Consider the following 12,157-nt stretch of genomic DNA (forward strand, 5'->3'; position numbering starts at 1 on the left):
GAATTTCCCCCCTGTGCCCATATCTTCAAGGCTTTTCCCCACTTTCTCCTCTATTAATTTCAGTGTCTCTGGTCTTATGTGGAGGTCTTTGATCGACTTAGACTTGAGCTTTGTACAAGGAGATAAGAATAGATCAATTTGCATTCTTCTACATGATAACCACCAGTTGTGCCAGCACTATTTGTTAAAAATGCTGTCTATTTCCCACTGGATGGTTTTAGCTCCCTTGTCAAAGATCAAGTGACCACAGGTGTGTGGATTCATTTCTGGGTCTTGAATTCTATTCCATTGATCTACCTGTCTGTCATTGTACCAGTACCATGCAGTTTTTATCACAATTGCTCTGTAGTACAGCTTAATGCCTTCACCTCTTAAAAGCTTCACAGCAGCTGAACTAAGTATTAAAGCCCATGGACCCGTGAAAGGTACTTTCCATTCACACCACAGCACAGGCTGAGAGTAAACCAGCCAAGCCCATGAGTGCTTGCCCCCAGCTCCTGGAGCGGAGCCCAGGTTTGCTTTTGCAAGGAGAGTTTCACTGTTTCTTAGTGCACCTGCCTGATTTTTGCCTCAAGTAGTTTCTCAAGAGAACTCTCCCGAAGCACCAGGGGGAATTCACATAAAGATCTAGAGTTTTCCACCAGGGTCTTGTTACAAGGATAAGAGGTCATGATGAAAATTCACATGCTTTTTTCTGCTCTGGATAGCTCCCCAATGCCTGGAAGTTTATGATTAATACAGAAGGCTGTTCCTACTATGTAAGTATCACTTTTCCAAACCTGTGAAGATTTCTCATTGGCTCCTTTCTATGCAACACAAAAGTTCACACCTTTGAGTGTTTCGAAAGCTATGTGACCTATGACCCTTGCAACCACCTGTTGCCAGGTGGGTTGGCATGTCTGGGCTCCCTAAAGGCACCTAGGTTTTGTGCGAAGGTGTGGTTGGCTTAGGACTTGCCTCCCAGCTGTGGTTCCAGCCAGGTCCAGCAACAGAGGGTATCCTAGGTCCTGCAGACACACTGCAGGTGAACTGGGGGCTGGCTGACACTTCCCTTCTCTCTCTCTCTCTCTCTCTCTCCTCTCGTGTGTGTGTGTGTGTGTGTGTGTGTGTGTGTGTGTGTGAGTGTGTGTGTCCAGTGAAGCTGCTGCTTCTGGCTTCCATCTCCCCAAAAGAGTGTTGGAATGTACACTACTACTATTCAGTACACTCAGCTTTTTTATGTGGGTTCTGAGGATTTGAACTCAGGTTCTCACACACCAGGTATATCTAAGACAAGCGCTGCGGGCCTCTTACGCCTTATTCCATTAGTAGGGTTTGTAATTCCACTATATACCACTGCAATGAAAACAACATACAGATGTGTGATGTACTAGGTCCCACCTGAATTCATGCTAAACTGTTGTTTATTATCAGATACGCTCATGCGCACATGCACACACACACACACACACACACACACACACACACACACATACACGCACACAATTGGTCCATTTTAAGTTTTTTCTATTGTTACTCATTAAGTTTGAAATTATCATTGCCAAAGTGAGTGCAACCAGAAAAGAGTTGCAACCATTGGTTCTGTGTTCAGCAGCCTGAAGAGAAGGCAGTGGGGTGCAGGTCTCTTACCACTAAGGAGAGGCCTGTTTTGTCGGTATGAGGCAGGCAGCTGGCCGATGCCCTCCATCCTGTGGCTCATGACCCGTGCAAGATGGCCCGTGTGGTGCAGGCTGCCCACAATGATGCTGTGGAGGTACACAGGCTCGATGAAGTGACAGAGGAGAGCGCCTTGTAGTCCCAGCACATTCCAGCTAGAAGGAAAAGCAAGGGTGAAGTCAGTGGGATTCCTGAGCCTGCTGGGGATGCAGTTTTGAGAGCTGTGCCTGCTGGGGATACAGTGCTGGGAGCTATGCCTGCTGGGGATGCAGTGCTGGGAGCTGTGTTTGCTGGGGATGCAGTGTCAGGAGCTGTGCCTGCTGGGGATGCAGTGCTGGGAGCTAGGCCTGCTGGGGATGCAGTGCTGGGAGCTAGGCCTGCTGGGGATGCAGTGCTGGGAGCTGTGCCTGCTGGGGATGCAGTGCTGGGAGCTGTGCCTCCTGGGGATGCAGTGCTGGGATCTAGGCCTGCTGGGGATGCAGTGCTGGGAGCTGTGCCTGCTGGGAATGCAGTACTTGGAGGTGTGCCTCCTGGGGATGCAGTGCTGGGAGCTGTGCCTGCTGGGGATGCAGTGCTGGGAGCTGTGCCTCCTGGGGATGCAGTGCTGGGAGCTATGCCTGCTGGGGATGCAGTGCTGGGAGCTATGCCTGCTGGGGATGCAGTGTTGGGAGCTCCTAGGCCACTCAGGGAGCTAGTAAGATATGTTGTAAGATATGTTGGTATCATTTTCTCCTTAAACTGTCTGCTCTTTGAAGGTTTCTCCTTTTCAGCCTGGGAGGAATGGCCTGGGAACTTCTCAGATGCAAGTTATCAGGCTGGCCCCTGATGATTCTGCTAGACCCTAAGGACTTAGGACTGAGCTCTGATAGTGTCTTGTGTGTCCATTAAGCTCAACTTCCTTTTCTGGAAAATGGAGTTGTTAGAGAGACAGGAAGTACTATTCTCCCAGAGACTTAAAATCACACTCTTTAAAAGAAGTGAATCTGAAGGTGTTTTTTCTTCTCCTTATATTACATCTGGGAAAGGTCCAGAAACGGAATTTGCTGATTTCGATTTGGAGAAGAGCACTGTCTTCCATCCCCTTTGTCCTTACTACTCAGAATGACCTACTGTATTGAAATTAAAGGGCATTAATAAATGACCTTGTTTTGGTTTGGGGATGGTTTTATTTTTGTATTTTAAAATAGCCCAGATCAGAGATGATTGACAAGGGCTCTTTCCTTGAAATAAATATAGCTCTGGGTGAACGTTCTTACTTCTTCAAGCAGAGAAAGTACTCTGATAATTTTTGTTTTTTTTTTGCCCTCCGACCTAAATTCAAGGTAGAAAGTTCTGTATATCTACTACCTAATGTGATTTCCACCCTACTGTGTTTCGAATGCAACCACTACTGGAGGCAAGCATTATGTAGCTAATTTCTTACATCATTGTTCTTTTTCATTAATTAACATTTCTCCACTGTTGGAGCAATTATTGTGGGGCCTCCGTGCTGTACATCTCTTTTGATGATTAATAAGGAGTCATTATATCTCTCTTCCCGAAGCAGTCAATTAACACAGAATTCTTTCCATTAATTACCGAATACGTCTCTACCTGGAGAGCAATCTGCTCTGAGAACCGGTGACACCAATTGCTCTAAAAAGTTCTCTTTAAATTTTATTCTGAAAACACAAGCAATTTAGCTGGCGATATTAATCTGCCTCAGAAGCATCGTGGTGAATGAGAAACATCTTTTAATCTCATGCAAGAAAAGGCAGCCATCTGGCTGGCAAGGATTTCAGGGAGCCACTCTCCCAGTCTCCCTCTGTAAATGCAGGTCATTAAAGTAATGTGTTCATCTACATAAAACTCAAATGGAATATAAAAGGTAATATTTATATACAAACAATTTAGTCCCACGATTTAAACAGTCATTGGTTTTATGAAACATTTACTTTAGACTATCAGATTTGCATAACTTCATTTAAAAATATTGTGGTCAGTTTCTAGAAGTCACACCAGTCTTCTCAGCAAAGAAAGGGCTGTCTTCAGATACACGAACTTTATCCCAGGGTAAATACCAGAATGGGATGAGAGGAAGGGCATGTCTGGAAGAAGCACATGTACTCTTTCCTTATGTCTTTTGGCTATAATGTTCCTGCTTCATGCTGAATTTTCACTACAATAATACACAACCACCACGGGTCCTCTAATGACCATACTCTTCATTGATGAGTTACAGAATGTCTACAAAGCTCACGAGAGGAGTCTACTGAAATCTGAACTCTTCCTGCGAAGAACAGTTGGTGGTTTTGAGTTGTACTTGAGGAATTTGGTGCATTCTCTTGTATTTTGACATTGTATTATTGATTTATTTTATTAATTGTTAAATACAATATCATGTTTTCCCCCTTTCTCAACTCCTCCTAGATCCTCTCTGTATCCACCCAACCTCATGTTCTTTACATCAAACATAAAGCACACACACACATAAAACAGAAAACTAAAATCAAAACAAACAAAAAGATAAATGAGATAAAAACCAAGAAGCCAAGAAGAGTATGGATCCAGTGGGTAATGGTCAGTGCCTACGGCCAAATCTGAGGACCCGAGTTTAATCTCTGGAACCCAAATGTCAGAAAGACCGCCATATGTGCAGTACGGCATTTTAAATATAAAATGTAGTTAATATGTTTTTAAAGGTGAGAATGCCAAGAATGGTTGAGTACTCCTGTAGACCCAGTACTTGAGAAACGGAGGTAGGGGAATTGTGAGTTGGAAGCCAACCAAGGTAAGACTCTGCTTGATACAAAAAATTAGCATCCCCCAACAAACAAACAAATAAATAAACTGAATTTAACAGAATTGCTAACATGTTTTGTTTGAAAGGATGCTCGGAAAGTCTGCCAAGAGATAACTATACAAAGCAAAGGACTCTGGGTTATAGATGGCATGGGTGGAGCTTACAATCTTCAGATTGTAAAACTTTCCTATCTATTAAAAGCAGAATAGTACACTAATCTCCATTGATAACAGTGCATCTTCTTCAAATAAGCTAAGCTTCAGACAATGAAATGTGAATTCCCTGGATGGGATATAGTGATTCTTCAGACCATCAAAGTATTGGCTTTGAACAAAACTTGTGGAACACATTTGAGTGGTTCTGATTCCACTGGATTGTCGAAAGACAAATAACTTCTATATTTGGTTCCTCCTAATAACCTTTACAATAAGAAGAAAAATCAACCTCCTCTTTGCCTGACGATAGGACTTTAAACGAATTCAGCTAACACGATCAATAAAACCAAATGTCTCTCTGAATATGAACTGGAGAATCCTCAGCGATCAGGATTGAATGGAAAAATACCTCTCCTTTTGTTCAAATAGCTGATATGCCTGTAATGTTGACAGAGACAGAAATCCTATGCCTAGTTTTCAATATAGATAATCCCTAAATAAATATATTTTTTTGTCTGTTTGTCAATCACAGAAATACCACAGGTAAGTGGAGGAGAGATTTTAGAAAAGGTTGCCTTTCTTTAGGCAAGGGATATCATCTCCTTGCTGAATTTGAACTGTGACCTCCAAGTTTGGGAGAAAATGATGAGCCGTGTGCATGAGGCCCTTCCCACAGGTGTGTGCCTTGAAGTTTAGACAGAGAACATCCATTGGTGATGTGTATTTTGGATATTTTCTTTTTCTGCCTGTTATTTATACCATCTTGACATGGTCCTGGAAAAAAAAAGATATAACTCGGTAGAGCTGTAAATGTGCACCATGAGGTAGTTCCATAGATAGCCACATCTACTTTCTTCTGTGAGCCTGTTTTCTGAACAAACCACTACACCAATTACAAAATTTTCTCATGTTCTGTCTGAAGCCCATGAGGGTCGTCACACGGAGGGAATCAAGAAGTCATAATCTGTAGATGATACTCAGGTCGTCAACTTAGCCTGTATACTGGATCAACCCAAAGCTTCAAGAACATTCTGGTTGATGTCCTAGTTTGCTTTTTACTACTGTGATGAAAAAACATGACCAAAAGCAACTTGGCGAGGAGAGCGTTGTTTATTTCATCTCACAACCCCAAGTTACACCACATCTCTGTGGGAAGCCAGGGTAGGGCCTCCAGTCAGGAACCTGGAGACAGGAAATGAAGCCCAGGGTGTGGAGGAATGCAGCTTACTGGCTTGCTCCTCATGGCTGGCTCAGTTACCTTCCTTACAGCACCTAGGACCACCTGTCAATCATTAATCAAGAAAACTCCCCCCACACATGCCTCTAGGTCAGTCTGACTCATATACTTCCTTAGCTGAGGTTTCTTTTCCCCAGGTGACTCTATTTTGTTAAGTGGTGTTGCGGGAAATATTAATAAGAGCGCAAGTTCCCGCGCTATACCCAGCAACACTCTACCCTGGCAGTGGTCTCACTGCTTCTGTCTCTAGGCTAGCCCCCGCAGCAACCCAATCGCAGTCTTCCCAGCTCCAGTTCTGTGTCTCAGTACCTTCTCAGCCATAAAGCCCCCGTGGTTGGCTGTCCCACATTCCAGTAACCCAATAAAATCAAAACTCTAGAAGCTTATAATTAATCAGTCAGATTTATATATCAATAAATTCTCAATTCACAAGATGCCCACACAATAATATACACAATTGATAATAGTACAAGCTGCCTACCTAGATTAGACAAGTTATTCCAATTATTCTATCCCTATATGATATTGTATCTACCTGTGGCTGTTTAAAGCCATGCAGAATCCGAATCCTCCTGATCGTCCTCCATCTTGCTTCCTTCTCTTCTACTTTGTCACTCCCTGTCTCTGCAACTCTTAGCTCCGCCTCATTTTTCCCTGCCCAATCACAGGCTTCTTGTTGTATTAATATTTAAAGTTATTGGACAGGCAAAAATTCTGCTACAAAGTAGTCATAAACTAACCAGCACAGTGCCCAAATACATTCTTATTTGCTTGATTGACGTGAGTCTGGGCAAACCTGTTTTTGTTTATTTATTTGTGTTTTTTAATTTTTTAATTTTTTGGCCACATTAGTCCAAAGTCATTTCAGTGCTGAAGGTTTAGCATCTGAGTAGTTAATGAAAATTTTGGAGTAAAAAAGTCAGATAAAATATAAATCCAGACTCGGATCATTTGGGCCATCCTGAACCACCTTTTGCTGCTTTGAGCAGTAGTGTTCTCAGTGATCCTCTAAGTGTGGTACCTGAGTGATGCAGGCAAGGCTGGGCACTCGACTGAAACACATACTCTCAGGCCCCATGCCAGACCTGCGAAATCAGGACCTCTGGGGAGAAGTCTCGCAGTTGTAAACACAGGTTTAACAGGTCTTTCAGTTGATTCCATTGCTGCTAAAGTTTGAAGCCTTCCTGCCTCCATTGGAACATGGCCACACTAATACTGTCTGCTTTCCAATCCACTGAGACACCACAGAAAATCAATTTTACATCCTCCTGGGGGTTAATACTTGTTTCCTCCACATATTTCCTATGTGTCACACCACCTTCCCTCCACTTTTATGAGGACAGGTAATAATACAAGCTATCATCACTTGGCCCATCAATTCCTAGTTGATTAGCCATGTTCCACTTTTTTTTTAATCAGGTAAAGAAGAGTGATAACCCTTTGACTCAATAACAGGACTTCTAAGAGCTCGTCCCAAGGCTATGCTTTAATAAAGTACCAGGGTATGTGTATCAGGATAGTCTTTTCAGATTTGTCATAAATATAAAGCAAAACTAAAGAAGACAGAAGAAGACTGGAAGTGTGCTACCCTTTAGTATAGACCTGACTTAATAAATCACTGTATACTCACAGAAAGAAAAGATACCATCATTACACTGGTTGCCTTGTGGCCTGTGTTATGTAGTGCCATGTCCCCTGCAAGGGCTGCTCTCCAGTACCTCCCCTGCTCTCTGGCTTTGTCTATGTACTTCCTCCCGTGTGGAGGCATCGCATCCAACTGGCTGCCTGCACAATGCCTCTCCCCAGACATTCATTAGGGTACCTACGACTGTTTCAGACTATGCTGGCTCACTCTCTTCTTCCCATAACCATGATATGCTTACTCACTGATGAGAGAGCCACGTTTCTTTTGTAGAACTGGATTCTTAGTCCTCTGCTCTGTCCACATCCCTGAGCAGAGTCTGCGAGGTAGGCAGCCACCTGTGTGTGTCTCTGGGGGTTACTAATCTGGCCATTCTGGCCACCTCAGTGGGTCTTACCACTAGTAACAGGGCTGGCAGATGCCACACAGTCTTTGATTTGTTGCAATTGCTTCTGTATGTGATAAGTATCATCCACTTGATCACTGTTTGCATCATGAGAGATTGTACAAGACTTTCTTAAAAGCCGTTATAAAAGTCACCAGAGCTCTAAGTGAAATAATGGTTAGAAAGGTTTTTGAGTTTGATCAGAGCTGTGAGTGATGTCAGTCTCAGCCTTTTGGGAGATTGATGCAAGGCTACCACGGGCTCAAGGCCAACAGGGCCACCCTAGGCTACATGGGGAAACCCTGCCTCAAAAAGGAGGTGGGAAAGGCTAGGAGTGTGACTCAGTGATAGAGTACTTGTTTTGTGTGCATGGAGCCCTAGATTGAATCTCCAGGACTACGGCCCCCACAAAAAAAATGAGATGAGAAAATGGTACATCATCCTCTTTGGAGTTCTATGGAATGTGTAATGTGTTACAGATGAGGAGTCTGCCAACAGATTAAGAAAGAAGGAAGTCAGAACTTTCCCCTCCGGGTCCTAGGTGCAGAGAAGGAGCAGCTTTGAGAGAATGTGGAACAACAGGTCTTTGCTTGGAGGGTGAGCAGCCCATTCACAGTCACAATCTAAGTCGGACAGTCAGCTGGGGGTCTGCTTCTCCAGAACGCAGCTATCATCCTCCCCTCCCCTCCCCTCCCCTCCCCTCCCCTCCCCTCCCCTCCCCTCTCCTCCCCTCCCCTCCCCTCCCCTCCCCTCCCCTCCCCTCCCCTCCCCTCCCCTCCCCTCCCCTCCCCTCCCCTCCCCTCCCCTCCCCTTCCCTCCCCTCCCCTCCCCTCCCCTTCCCCTTCTTCTTCTTCTTCCCCTTCCCCTTCTTCTTCTTCTTCCCCTTCCCTTTCCCCTTCCCCTTCCCCTTCCCCTTCCCCTTCCCCTTCCCCTTCTTCTTCTTCTTCTTCTTCTTCTTCTTCTTCTTCTTCTTCTTCTTCTTCTTCTTCTTCTTCTTCTTCTTCTTCTTCTTCTTCTTCTTCCTCTTCCTCTTCCTCTTCCTCTTCCTCTTCCTCTTCCTCTTCCTCTTCCTCTTCCTCTTCCTCTTCCTCTTCCTCTTCCTCTTCTTCTTCTTCTTCTTCTTCTTCTTCTTCTTCTTCTTCTTCTTCTTCTTCTTCTTCTTCTTCTTCTTCTTCTTCTTCTTCTTCTTCTTCCCCTTCCCCTTCCCCTTCTTCTTCTTCTTCTTCTTCTTCTTCTTCTTCTTCTTCTTCTTCTTCTTCTTCTTCTTCTTCTTCTTCTTCTTCTTCTTCTTCTTCTTCTTCTTCTTCTTCTTCTTCTTCTTCTTCTTCTTCTTCTTCTTCTTCTTCTTCTTGTTCTTCTTCTTCTTCTTCTTCTTCTTCTTCTTCTTCTTCTTCTTCTTCTTCTTCTTCTTCTTCTTCTTCTTCTTCTTCTTCTTCTTCTTCTTCCCCTTCTTCTTCCCCTTCTTCTTCCCCTTCTTCTTCCCCTTCTTCTTCCCCTTCTTCTTCTTCTTCCTCCTCCTCTTCTTTTTTTGATATTTTCTTTATATACATTTCAAATTTCAAATGTTATCCCCAAAGTCCCCTATATCCTCCCCCACCCTACTCCCCTACTCACCCACTCCTGCTTCTTGGCCCTGGCATTCCCTTGTACTGGGGCATATAAAGTTTGCAATACCAAAGGGCTTTTCTTCCCAGTGATGGCCTACTAGGCTATCTTCTGCTACATATGCAGCTAGAGATACGAGATCTGGGGGGTACTGGTTAGTTCATATTGTTGTTCCACCTATAGGGTTCCAGACCCCTTCAGCTCCTTGGGTGCTTTCTCTAGCTTCTCCATTGGGGGCCCTGTGTTCCATCTTATAGATGACTGTGAGCATCCACTTCTGTATTTCCCAGGCACTGACATAGCCTCATACAAGACAGCTATACCAGGGTCCCCCCCCCCCCTCCTCTTCTAATGGAGAAAGTTTTAATTCCTTTGTTTAAAGAGACATTGTGATCAATAATCAGGTCCAGGTGCTTAAAATCAGAAGCCATATCTAAAGAGACATTAGTTCCAGAAGATTTAGATTTCTATGTGCCATTCAACTCCTTCTCCGGTTTCCCCATCCTTTAAGGAGCCTGTGGCTGTTGCCTGTGAGCGCGGCTGCTCTGAGTATGAATATAAACCCTGTAGACAGGGATGTGGCTGTGGTCACAGCTACCATCATCCATTCCTCTATGCACGGGCCACTGTTGATTGGTGATGTGCTACTCAGCTTTAATTTTGTGGTTTTGAGGGTCAATTTTCACTGATGAGGTGAAATAAGCCACTTTATGTGGATCCACTCAGTGGTTAAGGGTGCTGTTTGACCTGTGATTTTTAGGAACATACTTCACTGTAATTTCTATCTGGCTTTATGATTTCCCAGAGTTAGGATACATAAGTAACTTTTCTTGTGATGTATTGCTTTCCTAAGACATCCATAGCACACAACTGCTTCAATATGGCCCCTAATAGCAGATTCTGGAGCTCAGAGGCTGAAATCAAGCTGTCAGCCTGCCTGGCCGTACTTCCCCTGGAGGCTCTGGGGAAGATCTACCCTCAAAATCCCAGCTGCTGGGGACAGTTGTTGATGCTCTTAGATTGTGTCCACATCACTCCAAGCTCTGTCTTCTGCCATGTGCACGTTTGTATGCCTGTCCCCATACTTTCTCTGCCTCTCCTTTACAAGGACACATGTGGTTGCATCTAGAAGCCATCTGAGGTAGGGTACATGCTTTCATTCCTCTACCCAACTTAATTCTGCCATGTGAAGTTAGAGTCTTAAGTTCTGTAATTACATACATCTTTATTCAACTGCCTACATCCCAGGGGATTCCATCTTGTCCTTTGACCTTTATTTTGAAAAGCTATTGTTTAATCCTCCAGTACAGATCCTACAGAGGAAAGCTGAGATCTAGAACAAAGTGTTTGCACAGGGGCTCATAGTAGCAACAACGTGGAAACACTGCAGGCATCTAGCAACAGGGATGGAAGCAGCCGAACATAACATTAAGGTCTCACAAAAAACATCATGATATGGGCCATCAAGGGGATTGGTTGATGTTCCAGTGAGAGTCTTACCATCAGGGTGTAGTCCACTATGAGAGCTAGTACTGTCTACCTTGGGTACTAGCTATCTTTGTACAGATGGAAGGAAAGACAGGGTGCTAGGACAGATGGAGTTCTAGTGAGAGCCCCAATTTCTAGAAAGAAGGAAGAATAGTTTCGAACCTTAGCTGGTGAGTTACCAAAGGTAAAGGTTTTCTGTGCAGTGCTATTTACAGCTCACGATAACACACTGCAGAAACTCAAGGTTTCTGAATAATTTTCTCGTTTTCCTGTAAAACGGATCTTACCACTGGCACTGTAAAATGAAATCAATATTTACTCAAAAATTTTGTACACAGAAGAATGGCTGCTGTTACTTAGCAATACCATCATGGAGGTGCCATTGATAACAGAGGATCCCGTGTAATATTTTGACCTGCATGTGGGAGATGATACAGCTGTGCTAATTGTTTGGATCCTTGGATATGTCAGGCTCCAGTTCATTTTGTTTCAGTATCTCAGGGAATTTGCAAAGAGAACTACAGATTGGTCTAGTGGGTGTGCTTCCTCCACCTTAATTAAAAACACCATTTTATCGAATTGTTTTCATCTTAACATGTGAAATAAGGGGTGAGAAAAAGTCATCTGGACTCATTTTTTTATAGTGCTCAAATGAAACCACATTACTAAGAGAAGCAGTTCTGTGTTTCTAAATATTGCAGGACTGGGCTCCAAGCACCATGGGAGATAAGACTTATTTCCTTGGAAAGAAAAATCAGTAGGTTCATTTGATATTAAATACCTCCCTAAAACCTATGGGCAGCACAAATAACTTCTTAGCTTTGGTGAGAAGATTACAATCTTTAAGAATTATTAGTTTTCAGGTGCCGGGGAGATGGCTCAGTTGATGAAAATGCTTTAAATGCAAGCCCAAGGACTTGAGTTCAGTTTTCCCGAACTCAGATAAAAACCTGTTTACAGGGCACATATCTGTATCTCTAGTGCCATGGGGGCAGAGACAGGCAGATCCTTGGGCTCACTGACTACCTAAGTGAGCTTGAATTGGTGAGCTCTAGGTTCAGCGAGACACCGGCTCTTGAAAAATGAGGTGGAGAGGAACAGAAGATTTGGACCCTTGCCTCTGCTCTTCACATTCACACATCCACATGTGCACACTGCTCCGAATGTGCTCATGAACACACACACGCACACTCACATGCCCACACAC

At 43.9% G+C, this 12,157-nt stretch overlaps 1 protein-coding gene across 1 annotated transcript in view; it reads right to left on the reverse strand.

Moving 5' to 3' along the window:
- The window catches only part of Adarb2 (adenosine deaminase RNA specific B2 (inactive)), a 571,813-nt gene that overhangs the window by 29,411 nt on the left and 530,245 nt on the right, over positions 1-12,157 (reverse strand). The window contains exon 8 of the mRNA XM_021180400.2: positions 1,630-1,811. Within this exon, the coding sequence (XP_021036059.1) occupies positions 1,630-1,811 (182 nt within the window). The remainder of the gene's footprint in view (positions 1-1,629; positions 1,812-12,157) is intronic.

The sequence above is a fragment of the Mus caroli genome, unplaced genomic scaffold (genome assembly GCF_978045245.1).
Source record: "Mus caroli unplaced genomic scaffold, Mus_caroli_1 scaffold_15, whole genome shotgun sequence".
Classification (NCBI taxonomy): domain Eukaryota; kingdom Metazoa; phylum Chordata; class Mammalia; order Rodentia; family Muridae; genus Mus; species Mus caroli.